Raw genomic sequence first — 19,443 nt, 5'->3', positions numbered from 1 at the left:
TAATGTTTTGATCCAGTGTCGTCGCGTCGGGTAACGTTAAATAAATAAAATAAAAAAGAATAGATCTAAAAACGATAAAGTATGAAATTCAAATGCAAGTAAGCTACCAGGGAAACGCGGGTAAATACGTAAGCTACCTGGGCAACGTAGGTAAATATCAAAATAAAAATATCAAATCGTTGGGCTTCAGTCTTAAATAATGTACTCGGAAAAATTCGCAATACAGACACAATGGGCAACGGCGTCTGCCCTCACGCGACTGTCCCTTCTGGTCGCCGCAAACGTCACGCCCCACGCTTCGCATGCCACAGACTGTGAGATTCGTGCTAGCCTTTTAATGAAGCGTGAATTACTGCCCTATCATCAAACCACTGCAGGACATATGACTCGTAAGGTAGATTAGTGCATGAAACAAAGTTCGCATACAATTATGTAAAAGTAACTGTAAGAGTAACTCTACTCGTTAACAATGTTAGCCTAATTAAATACGGATTTGTTTTTCATATTTTATATAATAAGTAATTAAAACTTCACTAGCGATTTTGAGGAGTGGATGGGGGACGCACGGGACTGGAAGAGATGATGCCAAACAGAAGAGGCTTATACCCAACAATAGCGGAAGTGTGCTCTTCCACAAACGATAGATGCTGATACATGTTTTTTTTAATGTACTTAGCGTCCCCCTACGCGACGACGCTTGGATCAACTTAAAGGGGCAATATATATAATTTCTTTTACTTTTAGAGTATTTCTGTGTGCAGGTTTTTTAAAATTTTTAATTTAAGTTTTTTCGCAGTATTTATTTCGCTCTCCGACGTTCGATCCGTCAGTCGGCAAGAGTCAGGGAAAACAGGGCACCACTGAAGATGATCAGCGCCACTCTCGACAAGACGCCAGCAACAAAAATGTTTGATGGACCACGACCATACAAGAGTCACCAGCAGCTAAGTTGTACTTCTGATGTCAAAAAAAAGACTGATTCAGTTCCTACTGTTCAACTAGAACATTCACGCGTTCTGTGTGCTTCGTTGACACACACTGGCGTCTCCCTACCTCGAACGCTCGGAGTGTCCGCGCGGTTAGAGGCGCCATGTCACTGACTGGGCGTCCCCTCCCGCCAGAGGTTCGAGTCTTCCCTCGGCTATGTGTACGTGTGTTGTTCTTGGCATAAGTTAGTTTAAGTAGTGTGCAACTCTAGGAACCGATGACCTCAGCAGTTTGGTCACTTACAAATTCACACACATTTGAACATCTGAACATCCCAACCTCGACGTTCATAAACAATTAATTTCTGATATAAAACTTTAGGATGTGATAACACGATGAGTTAATTAGCCTGACTGCAGTTCTTTTGTAGGAATTTGGTCTCAAGGTTGACTTGTGCTGCCACTGTGTTGGCTGTACCAGCCAATAATCAGCAGCTTTATCCATATTAGGACATTTATTAGTAAACAAAGATAACAGAATTGTACACAGCTATTATTGTAATTTTTTTTACTACTATTCTGGGCTCAGAAAGGGCAAAGTACTCTTATTATGTTATAACTTTCCAACCGTTCATGCCAGCTCATGCTTGATAATGGTCATGTGACCGAAACGAGTAGCGAAGTGAATTGTGCAAATTAAAGGATATCTGAAGGTTCAACATCAAACGTGACAGTTATTTGCCTGATGAATGTCCCCAACTTCAAACATAATAAAAGAATTTACAGCGCCAACGAAAATCGGGCCTCGGCCATGTTTGTTCATTGGTGCCAATCTAACTTTGGTAGACAATCGCAAAAATACTCGATTTGTCGGTCACATGATCACCTGAAAGTTACGTGAACAGTCTGTGGCGTCATTTAAACATCTATATGTAAGAATGGCTCTCCCCACCATTTTAGGGCATGTCACGTCTCAACAACAAAGTATAAATATGTACTTAGTAGTGGAAGTAATCTGTCTTATGGCTACCAATGATTCAGTTTATGTTAGTTTATAAGTAAAAGAGTTTGTCCTTTGTATATTACAGAAGTCGTGATGTGTATATCATCTATTCCTTCGACAAATCTTTCTGTTTTATTAATGAAACACATAAAGTGTAATTTTTACCAAATTTAAAACGACAGTGAAATGATGTATAAAATGTCTCATCTTATAGGAATTTTTCTGTTGATTCCAAAACCGGCCTTAGAGTTTGATACTCTGTAATATTTACGAATTTATGGAGAAACAAAACTGGCGTCTACAGATAGGAGCGTGGATGTGATGTTACAGAAAAATGCTGAAGTTTAGACGGGTAAATTACATAACTAATGTGGAGGTTCTGAATAGAATTACGGGGAAAAAATTTTGTGAGGCACAGCCTGACTATCAGAAGGGATCGGTTGATAGGACGCATTCTGAGACATCAAGGGATCACCAGTTTAGCAATGGAGAGAAGTTGGGGGGGGGGGGGGGGGGTAAAATCGTAGAGTGAAAGTAAGAGTTGAATACAGTAAGGAGATTCGGAAGGATGTAGGTTACACTAATTATTTGGAGACGAAAAGGCCTGCTCAGGACAGAATAACATGGAGATCTGCATCAAACCAGTCTTCAGACTGAATACCACAACAACAATGAAGAATTTGACATTGTGATTGTTATTTTATCAATAATAACTCACCTGAAGCACTCAGGTTCCAATTTACTGATTAAAACATATTCTTTCGGTGTGTAGCTTTGGTTAATGAACGTTACTTTTCAAAACGATCATTTAAGGGAATTCTGTTGTTTAATCATAAATTCTCTTGTTGATACTTAACACAGTTTTGGAATTAGCTGAAGGAATAGGTCTCCCATGAGACCAATGATCTTATTAGGATCTTTAGTCGTTATAGGTCATCAATTCATGGTAGCAAAATATGGCGAGCTAAATTTAACTGATTTCAACATTCAAAATACGGACTTCTTCTATTTCGGAAGAATTGTGCGCTATCTACGGAATCAGCAAGCAATCAGTAGTGAAGTGCTATTACTAGAAACACGTCTTATGTTTTAACTTACTGAAATTACATGGTACATATTTCCAGCTAATGAAGCAATGAGTTTCTTGCTAGTGTTCGTGATCGACTTTGCTAAATAATCGACAGTCGAGTGCGACAACATTTTGATGGCACACCGCGAGAGCTTATGAATGCACAGCTATAGGCGGTCTCAAAGTTTGAAAGCACACGTGTGAGCGAATGCTTCTCTCGGCATAATTCGTGTGACATCCTATCCGCTATCACGCACGCATATAGATTTGCCGTCGGTGCTGTCGCGCAACATCTAGCACACAGGTTGGGGATAGCGAGTTTAGGGAGTCTCATCACCTCCACAGTCTCTTACGCGCTTAAGGAACGTGTAACTGGGCTCTAGCAGCACACGTTTCACTCAGCTCACGGATCAAGAGTGTAGCAAAACGTCTCTTGAGGACTATAAACTTGCCGATAAAGTACGCCCTATGATTCTTAGCCTACTCTGTACGAACATTGATTTCTCAACACGTCCTGAATACAAAAGATAAGTGATTCATCTCCACGAAAAGCTCGCAATCCCGGGCGGGAAATTTAATTCCAGGAAAAAATGCAAAAAAGATGCAAGAACTAACACAGCTGATATAATAATCCCACTTAATAACGCATAATGAAAATTCTCCGTAAATAACTTACTTGGCAGTCGATTGTATATTTTCTGTATGGTCACACCGAGAGCTTCCCTGCCGAGAAAGGTTCTCGTGAAGTTTCCAAACGGGAGAGTAGGTTCCACGTACGGCACTCCCTTCTTCTTCCAGTAGTTGTAGCTACTGGAGAACCACAGGTAAAGAGCGAGCAAGGCCGCCGACAAAACGACGACCAAGTCGCCGATCCAGGAGTCCAGAAGCAGCGCCATCTACAGTCTGGAAAAAGGAAAAGAAGAACGGGCATCAGCATCCAGCAGATATTTTGCAAGGGGTCTTTGGACGCGGACGCTGTGTTAGGTAAGCTTTTTGCAGGCTTCGGGGTTCACGACAAAAGTAACTGAGTGTAAGTGTGTGTTTTTGTAAACTATATATAAACGAGGATCTAATTGTATTTATAGAGGTAAGGAAACGCTGTGTGAAAAGCAAACCCTTGTTCTGCACCCCGTTCCCGTACTGAAAGCTTTTCCTGCCCAGTAATTTTTTTTAAAACTAACATCCTAACCTCACCTACTAATAATTCAACAAAAGCGCCCAATAGACTAAAACAACTACCAGGAAAAACAGGGGAATTGCGTCCCACCACTATCCTTCACGCATGCGAACCCTTGATCCGACTTCTGCTTTGCTATGCCAATGTCGTATGGGTATTCGTTCCACCCAACTTCTGTCAGTTCCTCGAAATACCTCAACGCCGTGCATTCCGCCTCGCTTTCCACGACCGTTCTTTCTCTTACAAGGATACTCTGTCATTTCATCAAATTCCCATCTCGACTCAATGACACCTCTGTACTTTGTTGGCACATTCCCTCGTCTCAACATCCCTCAAATAGGAACATCCGCGCATATTCTAAGACACCGCACACCGAATTCCACCCAGATCTCGGAAGGCTTGCATTGAGAACAAAAGGGCATAACACGATTCTACAAATATATTAACAGATATCCAGCGATTTCTCATGGTAACAGCACAGCTATCGAGTGAATAAACCAGAAAACTGCTGGAACAGAGAACTGCCGTGTATAAAAGACGTGTAAAAGATATGTACATAATTATTCATCATCTATATAGTGCAATCGTGTTTTATCCATTTAATAAATGTTTGTAACGTCTTCGATGTGCCTTATCAACTAGGGACACAATATTACCAACTGCCATCTTTCCCCATCTCTCTGCCGGCCGGTGTGGTCGAGCGGTTCTAGGCGATTCAGTGTGGAACCGCGCGACTGCTACGGTCGCAGGTTCGAATCTTGCCTCGGGCATGCATGTGTGTGATGTGCTTAGATTAGTTAGGTTTAAGTAGTTCTAAGTTCTAGCGGACTGATGACCCAAGATGTTAAGTCCCATAGTGCTCAGAGCCATTTGAACTGTTTTTGAACCCACCTCTCTCACACTTTATCAAGCCTACCCCTTCTATTTCCATCTTACGCTCCCACTCTCCTCTTCATTCTACTGTCTTCCTCACACCGAAGTCTCCTACTCCTTTTCTGTCTCCCCTCAATGGCTCAAAATGGCTCTGAGCACTATGGGACTTAACATCTGAGGTGATTAGTCCCCTAGACTTAGGACTACTTAAATCTAACTGACCTAAGGACATCACACGCATCCATGCACGAGGCAGGATTCGAACCTGCCACTGTAGCGGTCGCGCGGTTCCAGACTGAAGCGCCTACAACCGCTCGGCCATCAAGCTCCCCTCAGTCCACCCAAAAATCAGCTCTTTCCCTACAGTTACAATCCAACAGACCTCTAAACCTATACGCATATCCTACATCTAATGTTTGTGTCATCCAAATATGTTTCCACTAGAACAGTTACTTCATATTTTAGAGAAAGTGCAGTGCTACTTCTTCATGTTTCAGATATATTTTCATTACTTTCATTCTGCCTTTTAGATTTTTTTCATTTCGTAAAATATCGAAAACTCTGCTTTAAAATGCACGCTATTTCAATTATATACGGTGCCGTGCGGTTCATGGCACCAGTCCCTTCGTTGTCCATTTCCATGCGACCACGGAAGCCTAATGCTATTTCTTCATTAACGTGGCAGTAGTCGCAGAGTGAGCCAGGCGTGTGATTGATCCTGTATCTTTTCCGCTTTTTCGAAATCGTTTCCGAAACTGCATCGTACCAAACGGAGCGCGCAGAAGACGGCAGCCTCGTGTTAAGCACGTTTTCCCTGGTCAGCGATCAGTCTGATGCGTAACAGAGGCGGGCGTGTGTGCCGGGACTTCCCGAGTTCACTGCTTGTAGCGCCACGCCACCTTCATGCGTCTGCGCAGAGAGGTTATTAGGAGAATAAAATGTTACAAAAGATATGTTGACGACATTCTATTAATCATTGATGGTTCTCAAAATGATGTAGACCATATTTTTTTCGATTTTTAATGAGCTTCACCATAATATCAGTTTTACAATTGAGCGAGAATCCGATAATAGGTCATTAAATTTTTTGGATCTCACTTTAACCGTGGTTGACAACCGCATTTAATTTAATATTTTTCGGAAAAACACGTTTTCTGTCAATCTTATACCTGCAGACTCGGCCCATCCGTACGCCCATAAGATGGTCTTTTTTCATGCTAATATTCACCGAGTTACAGCTATCCGTCTTGCACCAGATGCGGTAGAAACTGGTCACACTTGAGAATATTGCTATAAATAATGACTATAGGCTTCAGTTGCTAAGACAGATGTATAACAAGAAAATAAATAAAAGTAATATTACGTCTTCCACCCTAGGAGATGTGTTAGATGACAAACAGGTGGCAACGATATCTATCCCTTACGTAGGCAATATAAGTTACAAATTAGGGCGTTTACTCAAAGCCCATAATTTCAGAGTCGCCTATTCTACTAATAATAGGTTACATAGGAATTTAATTCACTCCTTGCAGAGTAAGAGCGATAAACGTTCCCAATCAGGAGTATATAAAATTACATGCGGGCATTGTCCAAAATTTTACATCGGACAAACGGGGCGAGTTCTGGGTCTCAGGTATAAAGAGAATATTCCTACTAGAAGCGGTGACGGTACTAAGGGCTCTACTTATGCGGAACACCTTGTGCAAACGGCTCATGCGCTGAGCCCTCCAGTTAATATCGAGTTACTTCATGCCGAGGTTAAGGGCTTAAAACTGGATATTTTGGAAGAAATGCAGATCTTTAAGCATCTGTAACATGTTAAAGACAATATCCTCAATGACCAACTCCTACTAAGAGATAGAAATTTTTTTGAAGGTTTCGTACATTTGCTTTGTTCTTCATACTTGTAAATCTGATGATCTGGTGATTATCACATGCGCGCGCTGATTGGCGAGCGGGGTTGGTCAAGCTCTTCATCTTCTTTCTTTTTATCCTCATTTTCCTTTTACGATGAAGGTGATTTTAGCCCGTTGAACACCACACGTTTCATCCCTATATCTTTATTACCACGACGTCTTTAGATTACGTCTCGTCATCTACCTCCCCCCCCCCCCCCCCCCCCCAGGACTAACTACTGGCTTTAGGTATAGTTTTTAAGAGTTCCTCCTGTTCTCATAGGTAGCTTCGTATACAGGTTTCTTTACTAGAATAAGCAACCGTGTGCGGTTATTTGTAGGTTTCATTTCTTATGTAGCCAGTCTCTTCTTCTATCCATTTCATTCTTTGATATACGTTGATCCACGGTTGGGAATATATGGGCTATTTAGCCCCGATCCATGTATAAACTTTCTCGTATTCGTATATGCATGCGCATTCAAGTAACTTCCCTTGTCTTGCGCATGTGCATAGATAGCGGGTCAGGCTTGTAAGTGAGCGACCATTTGTAGCTGCAGTTTATGGCTGGTCATGGCCCATCGAACATAGGCCGGTGTGAGGTGCAGCGTACACCATTAAGTTAAGTAGTGGTTTTGACTTTGTACGTATGTACTGTTTGTGTTTTCCTTTTATTTCTTGTTTGTAAGTGTACAGCTATGGTGTTCTTTTCATCATTGACAAAGGACTACTTAGGCACTTGTGGGTTTTATTGTTGTTCTGAAGAAGGTGTAGTTATCTACGCTGAAACCTGGGTTAACACTTAACACTAGGTGCTTTTTTCGCAATCGAGACGGGTTTTTAGTTTTTTAATATACTGTCGCTAGTTGTGTTTCTTATCTAGTGCCAACAGAAACCAGACTGCCGCCGTGTTTTTTTTTTTTTTTTTTTTTTTTTTTTTTTTTTTTTTTTTTTTTGTGCCTGTCTACTTACTGTGTGTCTTCATCCGCAGCGTCAACGCCGTGTTCTTATATTTTAAATTTCGCAACGTACCGCCATTTTACAGTTTCTTTACAATGTCTCCGTTTTATCACCTGTTTTTATTGTTTTGTTATATTATCATTATGTTTTTCAACTTTTCTGTAGATTTTAGAGCGGCCTATTACACTGCTTTCAGCCCGCCCCTCACCCCTTCGGGCGGGGGAATTGAAATGCAATAACGGAAAAAAAATAGGAAGAAAGTTCACTTCGGACTAAGCCACTGGAAGATCCGCGTCTGTCAAACGCCGGATTGCGCTCTGCCTCGGATGACGTCAGAGAAGGACTGTGACAAAACGCGTATTTTCTGTAATAGCTGATACTGTGTACACCATCCTGGATCGCTTAGATTTGTGAAGTATCTGTTAGTGTGCCGGCTCTGAATTCTTCAAATTGGCGTGGCAAGTGGTGGCTATTACTTCCACTTTTGTGGCGAGTATGTAATTGGAACATTTATTTGAGTATTAGTAGTCAGGGTGAAAGACAACGTATCGTAGAGCTCGCCTCTGAACTGATAACAATACTTTTTAGTATAAAGGATGTACGGTCACTTGAACATATTCACTTTCGAATTGTGAGTGAGATACTTTACTAAATGTGTGTATGAACTTCAACTTTATACCTTCATTTATTATCATATTCCTGGTTCCGCTAAGCAGAAAGAGAATAGAAACATTTCTTTCAGTGGGCTAGACAAGAATGTGATCGTGCAGACTGGGAACTATGATCAGTACGTTCTCCATCATTTTCTGGCTGACCACAAAAATAGTTGGCAGGCTCGAGTGAGAAAGACGGCGAACTGCAAACACTAACTACATAAACCACCAACTAAAAGTTATATACATTTTACCCGCCGCCTCACAAGTCGGACGGGAACTTGGGGACTTTTATGTGAGGTGGATGTTGCAGCAGCTCATCGGAAACGTGGGTCGTTGATTTTCCTTGTCATTATAGCTCTTTTCGAGGCACTAAAGGTAGATATACCTTGGCTATAAATTATTCCGTTGCGTCGTCTGGTGTTGAAAAAGAAACCAGAAAGTACGAGGGAGTCTTATATGCCCAATGTAAATATAAATTTTTATCTACAACTACATCATTGTCTACAAGAGTTGTCACACTTAAGTGCTTGGCAGAGGGTACACTGAACGACCTCCATACTATTTCTCTACCTTTCCACTCTCAAAGGATGCGCAGGATAAACGAACACCTTTTCGTGCGAATTCTGATTTCTCTTATTTTATTGCGATGATCATTTTTTTCTATCCACGTGGGCGGCAAAAAAATATTTCCGCATTCGGTGGAGAAAGGGGGTTATTTAAATTTCGTGAAAAGGTCTCGCCGCATCGAAACACGTCTTGTTTTAATGACTGCTATTCCATCTCGCCTATCAGATCCGTGACACTTTCTCTCCTATTTCGCGGATCGCACACAATTCAGAAGAGGACGGACGGGCGTACTGTAAGCATTCTCTTTAGTAGTTGTGTTGCCTGTTCTAAGCATTCTGTCAATAGAACGCAGTCTTTGGTTCGCCTTCCCCACAACATTATTTATGTGATCTTTCCGATTTAAGTTGTTCATAATTGTAATCCCCAGGTATTTACTTTAGTTTAGAGCCTTTAAATTTGTGCGATTTATCGTGTAAACGAAATTAAATGCATTTGTTTTAGCGCTAATGTTGATGACTTCACACCTATCATTATTCAGAGCCATTTACCACCTTTCTCTTCATAGAGATATCTTGGCTGGGCCCTTTTGAAGTTGGTTTTGTACTTCCGATGACTTTACTACGCAGTAATAACAGTATCATCTATAAACAGTCTTGGGGGACTGCTCAGGTTGTCTCCTAAATCGTTTATATCGATTAGGAAAAGCAGAGGGCCTATAACACCCCCTTGGCAAACATGAGACATTATTAATTCGATGTTTTTTCGTCACTTACTATGAATGGGGGAAATCACGAATACAGTCACAGAACTGAAATGATACTCCATTCAAAAGCCTTCTGGAAAACTAGAAATATGGAATCAATTTTAGTTCCTTTATTCACAGCACTCATTACTTCGTGCGAATAAGGCGGCAGTTGTGTTTCGTAAGAATCTGTACTCTCTGTGTGTCAAAAGCTCTTGGACAAATTTAATCGCTAATAATTGTAAAGAAAGCAGAATTTACAAAAATAAAAATAAAAATAGAAAATAAAATGAATCGTACTATAGATGAAATGTCTCGTTCTCATAAATCGATCATCTCTACCAACCAACTGTCTTGGATATTCCCTGACCGTAAGGAAAACCTAAAGAAAGGTAGGACTTTCGGGCGAACGCTTGCATAACCACTAAACACTTTACAGGAGGATATGAAGCGTACAGTTGGTCGCGATGTTCGGCTGGGTGGAGTATAAACATGACAGCCACCGACCATTGCCGCAAGCGGACTGTGCGACCTCGCTGCGGAGTCCGAAAGAGCTCACACTGCCACTACCCCCGTCTATGAATGAGTGCGAGAATGTTTTTACGTTTGGCCACTTGTGTTTATAAGTAATTATCCATAATTTCAAAGGCACTGCGAGGAACCCATTGAAGATGCGTGATACACATTGATGAAGTAGGGAAACACATCGTTCTGTTAAACGATATCCAAATAAAAGTTAGAAAATAACTGGCGCTCGATATTTTTTTCGTGTTGTTCCTCATATGACAAGCACGCCTTACTTATCTACAGCGATCTGAAAACTTCAAGCACTGTCTTTATCAGGAGTGGAAGGGAAAGTCGAAAATGACAAGAGCGATAAAAAAACATACGCCGCATCGGTCTATCTCACAATAATTACAGATAATGTGTGAAACTCTTGTGTTTAAAATGTGTCGTGTAAAATGTTTATTTCAGTACCAGAGCTGCTGTTGTTTAGGTGCACAAATTCAGAACTATTATAAAGGATTCATTCGTTTTCATAGCTTCATGGTTTCCCAACTATCACATGTGCAGATACGATCAATGCATTAATAGAACTCACCGTGTCTGCATTTTCCACTTCACAAATTATCAATGGGTCTCCCTCTACTCACACGACACTCGTCCAAAAAATTGTCCTTTCCATAGCTCATGTAGCTTGTCGATGGTCATCGCAGGGGACAGATTCACATCATTCCAATTCCGCGATGCGGAGATTCGTCGTTTAGGCAGCAACTAACGTTGATGCTCCAGCGAAGTGGTGCTCTGTCTTGCTCGAAAATGAAATTCTCGGCCGGCCGAAGTGGCCGTGCGGTTCTAGGAGCTGCAGTCTGGAACCGCGAGACCACTACGGTCGCAGGTTCGAATACTGCCTCGGGCATGGATGTGTGTGATGTCCTTAGGTACGTTAGGTTCAATTATTTCTAAGTTCTAGGGGACTAATGTCCTCAGAAGTTTAGTCCCATAGTGCTCAGAGCCATTTTTTTGAAATTCTCGGATTCAGCAGCCAGTTGTGTAAACAGCCACAACTGCAGCATATCAGGATAAGAGGTATCTGTCACAGTCTTCTGATCGAAAATCGGCTCATACAGCTTCGTTTGTGACATTTCACAGCAAACTTCAACCTTCGGCGATTCTCGTTCATTCGCCACAGTTTCACGATGATGTTCCGTGCCCCATATGTTTATAGAGACAAAAGTGCCCCTAAACTGTCGATACGAACACAAAGCGCTGTGTTTATATGGCGTTTTTCCATAATTCCTCCTGAAAGTAAACTGCTCTGGTGGTGGAGATTAGTGTTTAACGTCCCGTCGACAACGAGGTCATTAGAGACGGAGCGCAAGCTCGGGTTAGGGAAGGATTGGGAGGAAAATCGGCCGTGCTCTTTCAAAGGAACCATCCCGGCATTTTCGTGAAACGATTTAGTGAAATCACGGAAAACCTAAATCAGGATGGCCGGTGACGGGATTGAACCGTCGTCCTCCCGATTCCGAGTCCAGTGTGCTAACCACTGCGCCACCTCGCTCGGTTCTAAACTGCTCTGTTGCAATAGTTAAACATCACACATTTTCAGCACACAAATGCTTTTTTTTCTTGCCCTGATTCCATCTTTTTAAGGCATTACATCGTAACGCCAAATAGTGGGCACAATACAGACTCGGTATGTTTACGGTTAACTCTGTATTATTCTCGGAAGAAACAGATCGCTCCTTGAAAAAATATGTGTCTCAGCTTCAGAGAACTTTATGTTTTGCCTTCATATTCTTTTCACAGATTTATCAGTTGGGGCATTATGCATGGCTATTAATATAGTTCCGTCACTCTAAACAGCTATAGTTGTTCAAGGTAGTCAATGTCATTTCAGCATTCCAGATATGCACCTACTGAGAATATGGCCAATTTGTAACTAAAATAGGAACTGGAGCGTCACCTACAGTCTCAGGAGCCCTATTCGTTATTGTAAATGTACTAAATCCTGTTAAATAATTCCTTAACGAAGTTGGAAGACGTCTGTCATGACTAGATGTGCGCAGTTAACAAAAATAATGACGAATCTGACTGATCCATTTATAGGAATTCAGGCTACCCTTTAAGCAAACAGCTGTTATTTGATTTCAGCACTTTTGTACTACCGTCACTGGGTACCTTTACTCAGTTCTTATTTTCTGGACTACTGGGTTCCACTGAACTCTCTTTACATTATTGTATAATTATAGCTTGTCACCTGCAAAGGGAACTGCTTTCGCAAATTACACTTTTGAACATCACATAACACGGTGATTGTGTCATTTATAAACAACAGTTATTTGCTTAGTAGGCAAATCTGAATTCCTATAATGTAGTCTCCAAACACGGCTGTTATTAGAGTTTAAAAACAAAGCCAACTGAATCTTCCTTCTCTCGCCAACTAAGAGCCCAATTTAATTCTTCAGTAACGCTATTGCTTCCAGTGCGTTTTATGTAACGAGCTGTCTGGCGGAATACGGAACTACACCCTCTATCATCTTGTTTACTAGGTTCTTTCACAGCAAGAGAGCATCTACTGCGATCTTGAATGGTTACGTCGTTGGTTTGTAACGTAGGACGGAAAGAGGGATTGAAGATTAATTAGGTTGAACTTCACCTCAACGTCGAAGTCATCAATGAAGGAACACTGGTTCAGAATGAGGACTCTCACTTAACATGATTTAGGAAACCTCATGGAACCTAAATCTGAATTTGCATTACTATTATATGGCAACGCATATAAAGCTTTTCATTACGTCTGGAGAACCATAATTTTGCACAATAACTGTACGTCATTTTACTGAAAGTCCGACTTCCAGTGAAACAGCAGACCATCCTCATACTTCTAAAAGAGGATAATAGGCACAATGATCAAAAATTGTTGTCCATGAAAATCAAATTTGTAGACCAAACACCAGTGTCGTAGGTCTGAACTGTTTTTAACCAAGTCTTAACATGCTATAATTCCTATGAAAAATAATGTATCCGCATTATGTTATGAAAAAGTAACTAATATTTAAGAATATATTTATTATCAACGTTAATTCACAAAATTTCCGTATATAGCGTAGTTGTAAAGCTTGTAATTATGTGAAGCTAGAATTAGAACATAAAAAAGAGACACTAAATGGACCATACATGTAATTATGAGCTATATCAAGAGTTCGCGGTCTTCGTTGCAATAATTTTCATAAAGGACGTTATGTGGCTTGAGGAACAGATTAAACTGACGATACGTTGTAAAGTACGGACATCGTACACGATGTGGACACTAAACTATACTGTAAATCTCAGATAACAATGGAGCACTGCAGAGCAACAAAATTATGCTCTGTGCCCTGGGTCCATATAGAAATGAATATCCGAGAATTCGATGAGACAGATTTTCATGAATGTTCATATATAGATAAAGCTGGTCCGCCATAAGTTCAACAAATGTCAGGTACATGCATATATGTCACAATTTCAAAATCGGTGACGGTTTTCCTTTGGCACCTACGGTTCTCAATTGTTGAGGTGATGCGCTGCCACCATACACACCACTGACGATAAGAAGTTATGTGGAATTTTGCGGACGGCGATGTCTTCTGCACTTTCTACAAAAGTATGGTGATGAGTTCCGATATCAACGTGATCCTCCATTGTCATAGACGGACTCGAAGATGGTGTATTGTATTACTACAACCGGGTCAATATAAACGAGCCAGTAAATACGGATGATGGCCTTATTGTTATGTCGCTAATAATAATAACTCACTGATGGTCTACGCCAATAATACGGCAAATTTTAACAATCTTGCATCTTAGTTATAGTACTTGAAACGTAGAAGATGGATGTGAGAATTGTGGTACGAAAGTCGAGTAGCCGATTACGGTTTATTGGGAGAATTTTAGGAAAGTATAGTTCATCTGTAAAGGAGACCGCATATAAGATGCTTGTGCGACCTATTTTTGGGTACTGCTTGAGTGTTTAGACCCCACACCTGGTCAAAGCAATTCGGAGGCGGGCTGCAAGATTTGTTAGAATTAGGTACGAATAACAAGCCGCTGGGTTAGAACAACACGCAAGTTTTACAGAGATGCTTCGGGATCCCAGATGGAAGTCCCTCGAACGAAGGAAACGTTCTTTTCGAGGAACCCTATTAAGAAAATATAGAGCACAGGCATTTGAAGCTGCCTGCAGAGCGACCCTACAGCCAACGTATATTTCGCGTAAGGACCATGAAGATAATATACGAGAAATTAGAGTAAAGGGCACCCTCCGCCAAGCACCGTAAGGTGACTTGTGGAGTGTGTATGTAGATACAGATGTTGATGAAGCGTTTGAGGTGAGATGTTGCAGAAGGGTGCTGAAATACACTCCTGGAAATGGAAAAAAGAACACATTGACACCGGTGTGTCAGACCCACCATACTTGCTCCGGACACTGCGAGAGGGCTGTACAAGCAATGATCACACGCACGGCACAGCGGACACACCAGGAACCGCGGTGTTGGCCGTCGAATGGCGCTAGCTGCGCAGCATTTGTGCACCGCCGCCGTCAGTGTCAGCCAGTTTGCCGTGGCATTCGGAGCTCCATCGCAGTCTTTAACACTGGTAGCATGCCGCGACAGCGTGGACGTGAACCGTATGTGCAGTTGACGGACTTTGAGCGAGGGCGTATAGTGGGCATGCGGGAGGCCGGGTGGACGTACCGCCCAATTGCTCAACACGTGGGGCGTGAGGTCTCCACAGTACATCGATGTTGTCGCCAGTGGTCGGCGGAATGTGCACGTACCCGTCGACCTGGGACCGGACCTCAGCGACGCACGGATGCACGCCAAGACCGTAGGATCCTACGCAGTGCCGTAGGGGACCGCACCGCCACTTCCCAGCAAATTAGGGACACTGTTGCTCCTGGGGTGTCGGCGAGGACCATTAGCAACCGTCTCCATGAAGCTGGGCTACGGTCCCGCACACCGTTAGGCCGTCTTTCGCTCACGCCCCAACATCGTGCAGCCCGCCTCCAGTGGTGTCGCGACAGGCGTGAATGGAGGGACGAATGGAGACGTGTCGTCTTCAGCGATGAGAGTCGCTTCTGCCTTGGTGCCAATGATGGTCGTATGCGTGTTTGGCGCCGTGCAGGTGAGCGCCACAATCAGGACTGCATACGACCGAGACACACAGGGCCAACACCCGGCATCATGGTGTGGGGAGCGTTCTCCTACACTGGCCGTACACCTCTGATGATCGTCGAGGGGACACTGAATAGTGCACGGTACATCCAAACCGTCATCGAACCCATCGTTCTACCATTCCTAGACCGGCAAGGGAACTTGCTGTTCCAACAGGACAATGCACGTTCGCATGTATCCCGTACCACCCAACGTGCTCTAGAAGGTGTAAGTCAACTACCCTGGCCAGGAAGATCTCCGGATCTGTCCCCCATTGAGCATGTTTGGGACTGGATGAAGCGTCGTCTCACGCGGTCTGCACGTCCAGCACGAATGCTGGTCCAACTGAGGCGCCAGGTGGAAATGGCATGGCAAGCCGTTCCACAGGACTACATCCAGCATCTCTACGATCGTCTCCATGGGAGAATAGCAGCATGCATTGCTGCGAAAAGTGGATATACACTGTACTAGTGCCGACATTGTGCATGCTCTGTTGCCTGTGTCTATGTGCCTGTGGTTCTGTCAGTGTGATTATGTGATGTATCTGACCCCAGGAATGTGTCAATAAAGTTTCCCCTTCCTGGGACAATGAATTCACGGTGTTCTTATTTCAATTTCCAGGTGTGTATAAGATGAAAAATGAGAAGTTGACGAGGCACTGAATATATGTGGAAAATACTAACTTTGAGAAGAGAGAGGAGGATAGGATATGTTTTGAGACATTCGGGAATAGCTACCACATTATTAGAGGTACCCGAAGATGGAAAAAAAATGTAGGAAATGCCAGAAATTAATGTAGCAAATAATTGAGGAGGAACCTAGGTTTGCCAAGGAGAGAAAGTAATAGCAAGCTGCATCAAACCAGTAAGAAGACTAATAAAAGTAAGGCTTAAACACAATAAAAACGGCAGCACAGGCGACACAAGTAACACACTGAAATAAAGCGTGGTGGACAATAAAAGAAACTGCTGACCTGTAACGCCAAGGTTCCTCGGTGTTTGCCCCTACGCAAAGCCAGAAGGAAACAGCTTCTACCACAGGCAGCTAAGTAGGCTGCACTCGTCAGGACCCGAACTGCTTCCGGAGCTGTCGGAAGCCGCTGTGTGAGGAAACAGCAGCCGTGTCGCTGCGACGCCGTATTTAAGCCACCGAGCACGCGTCGTGGGCTGTGACGCGTCAGATGCACACTGAGATAAAGGCGGCACACCCAGGTCAGCTTCCTACACACCTTATCTCTGGCCAACGAGGAGAATCTGTGATAAACACATTATCTCACATTTCATTGCGTCATTACTATTACTGGATTCAGTTTGGAGTCTGACATGATGCAGTTCTATCCAGTGCAAGACTCCTCGACTCTGTGTAACATGGCCACCTATAACCACGAGCAGACACGGAGGATGTTCGACTGCAACTCTGGCCAAAATATCGGTTTTATTCACTGACAATTACTTTAAAACGTGATGCGGAACCAGACCCAGAAAAACGATTTACTAACAAACTACGGGAGTCGAAGCCTATGCACAAACAATCTACATTCATTTCAACATTCTAGCTGTAGTAAAGCGTTGGTCGCATCTAGGGTTTTCCCCCTACACCTCCCTCTCTCAGCAAACTGACTATTCTTTGATGCCTCAGGGTGTGTCATTTCAACAGACCCCTTCTTCTAGTCAACATGTGTCCTAAATTCTGTTTTCTTTCCAGTTCAGCAGGTGTTCAAGTAGTTCAAATGGCTCTGACCACTATGGGACTTACCGTCTGAGGTCATCAGTTCCTTAGAACTTAGAACTATTTAAACCTAACTAACCTAAGGACATCACACACACCCATGCCCAAGGCAGGATTCGAACCTGCGACCGTAGCGATTGTGCGGTTTCCGACTGTAGCGTCTAGAACCGCTCGGCCACCACGGCCGGCTCAGCCGGTGTCCATTAGTTATACGACCTACACCATCCTCTCAAAAGGAATGAAAGTAAAGAAATGGCCGCTAACTTGAAATAACTTCCTACTGGTCGACAATAATCTCACGGAAAGTATTAAGTGCCAGATATAGAATCATACTTGAAGTTTTCTGCAGAAGGATTCAACTGTATTCAGTGACGTAAGAAGTCTTGGAACATTCAAAATGCTTGTAGTTGCCATAGTAATTTTTTTCTTCTTGAGTTTAGTATCCTGAACGGGTACAATTGTCTGCTATACTTTGAATAATACAGTGGTTATACAGCTTGCTGGAGAATCTAGTTGATTCGTCAATGGAACTGCAACTTTTCGGCTAAAGCTGAAACCTCGTTGAAGTCATTAATCTCTCGCTATGAATCTGAACAGTGATTCGTTAATATTAATGACCTAAACTTCCCTGAGATCAAAATTTTCGCCATGGCGGTTCACAACAATGCCTTGATTTTACAAAGAATCTCTCTGTAACACATCAGCTCTGTTCTCTGCATTTTAGGTCTCGCAGAAATGCGTCCGCTGCATTCCAGCGTGCTATTAACATTGGCAATTCTCAGAATTCTAATAATGCTGCGAGTCTAAGAGCGCTGAGCGTATTCGCAAGCATTTCCCTTTGGTTTAAAATGTTCTTTATGGGATGTGTCTTAATATCGTGTCAGTCCAACATTTGCCTGTCGTAATGCAGCAACTACACGTGGCGTGGATTCAACAAGTGGTTGTATGTTCCCTGCAGAAACATTAAGCCACGCTGCCTCAATAGCCGTCCGTAGTTGCGAAAATGTTGCCAGTGCAGAATTTGTGCACGAACTGACCTCCCGATTATGTCCCATAAATGTTCAATAGAATTCATGTCTGGCGATCTGAATGGGCAAATCATTCTCTCTAACTGTTGAGAATGTTCCTCAAACCAATCGCGAACAACTGTGGCTCGGTGACATGACACACTGTCATCCATAAAAATTTCATGTTTGTTTGGGAACATGAAGTCAATGGATGGCTGCAAATGGTCGCGATGTAGCCGAACTTAACCATTTCGTCAATGATCGTTTCAGTTGGGCCAGGAGACACAGTCAGGTGCATGTAGAATTTTAGAACATTTTTTTTTTTTTTTTTTGGCTCGGGTATCATGTCATTTCTGGTACCCCAGAATCTACTCTGAAGGAATCAACATGGATTCCGGAAACAGCGATCGTGTGAGACCCAACTCGCTTTATTTGTTCGTGAGACCCAGAAAATATTAGATACAGGCACCCAGATAAATGCGAATTTCCTTGACTTCCCGAAGGCGTTAGATACAGTTCTGCACTGTCGGCTGATGAACTAAGTAAGAGCCTACGGAATATCAGACCAGATGCGAGGCTAGATTGAAGAGTTTTTAGCAAACAGAACGCAGCATGTTGTTCTCAATAGAGAGACGTCTACAGACGTTAAACTAACCTCTGGGGTACCACAGGGGAGTGTTATGGGGCCATTGCTTTTCACAACATATATAAATGACCTAGCAGATAGTGTCGGAAGTTCCATGCGGCTTTTCGCGGATGATGCTGTAGTATACAGAGAAGTTGCAGCATTAGAAAATTGTAGCGAAATGCTGGAAGATCTACAGCGGATAGGCACTTGGTGCAGGGAGTGGCAACTGACCCTTAACATAGACAAATATAATGTATTACGAATAAATAGAAAGAAGGATCCTTTATTGTATGATTATATGATAGCGGCACAAACACTGGTAGCAATTACTTCTGTAAAATATCTGGGAGTATGCGTGCGGAACGATTTGAAGTGGAATGATCATATAAAATTAGTTGTTGGTAAGGCGGGTGCCAGGTTGAGATTCATTGGGAGAGTCCTTAGAAAATGTAGTTCATCAACAAAGGAGGTGGCTTACAAAACATTCGTTCGACCTACACTTGAGTATTGCTCAT

General features: G+C 42.6%; 1 protein-coding gene across 1 annotated transcript in view; it reads right to left on the bottom strand.

Annotated features, from left to right (window-relative positions):
• Positions 1-16,753, bottom strand: part of LOC126354945 (cytochrome P450 6k1-like) — an 80,319-nt gene extending 63,566 nt beyond the window's left edge. The window contains exons 1-2 of the mRNA XM_050005029.1: positions 16,539-16,753; positions 3,675-3,901 (exon numbers count right to left, since the gene is read on the bottom strand). Coding sequence (XP_049860986.1) covers positions 3,675-3,894 — 220 coding nt within the window. The 5' untranslated portion in view covers positions 3,895-3,901; positions 16,539-16,753. The remainder of the gene's footprint in view (positions 1-3,674; positions 3,902-16,538) is intronic.
• Positions 16,754-19,443: the final 2,690 nt, after the last annotated feature.

This window comes from Schistocerca gregaria, chromosome 3 (genome assembly GCF_023897955.1).
Source record: "Schistocerca gregaria isolate iqSchGreg1 chromosome 3, iqSchGreg1.2, whole genome shotgun sequence".
Classification (NCBI taxonomy): Eukaryota; Metazoa; Arthropoda; class Insecta; order Orthoptera; family Acrididae; genus Schistocerca; species Schistocerca gregaria.
This window is presented reverse-complemented; position numbering and strand designations above follow the sequence as displayed.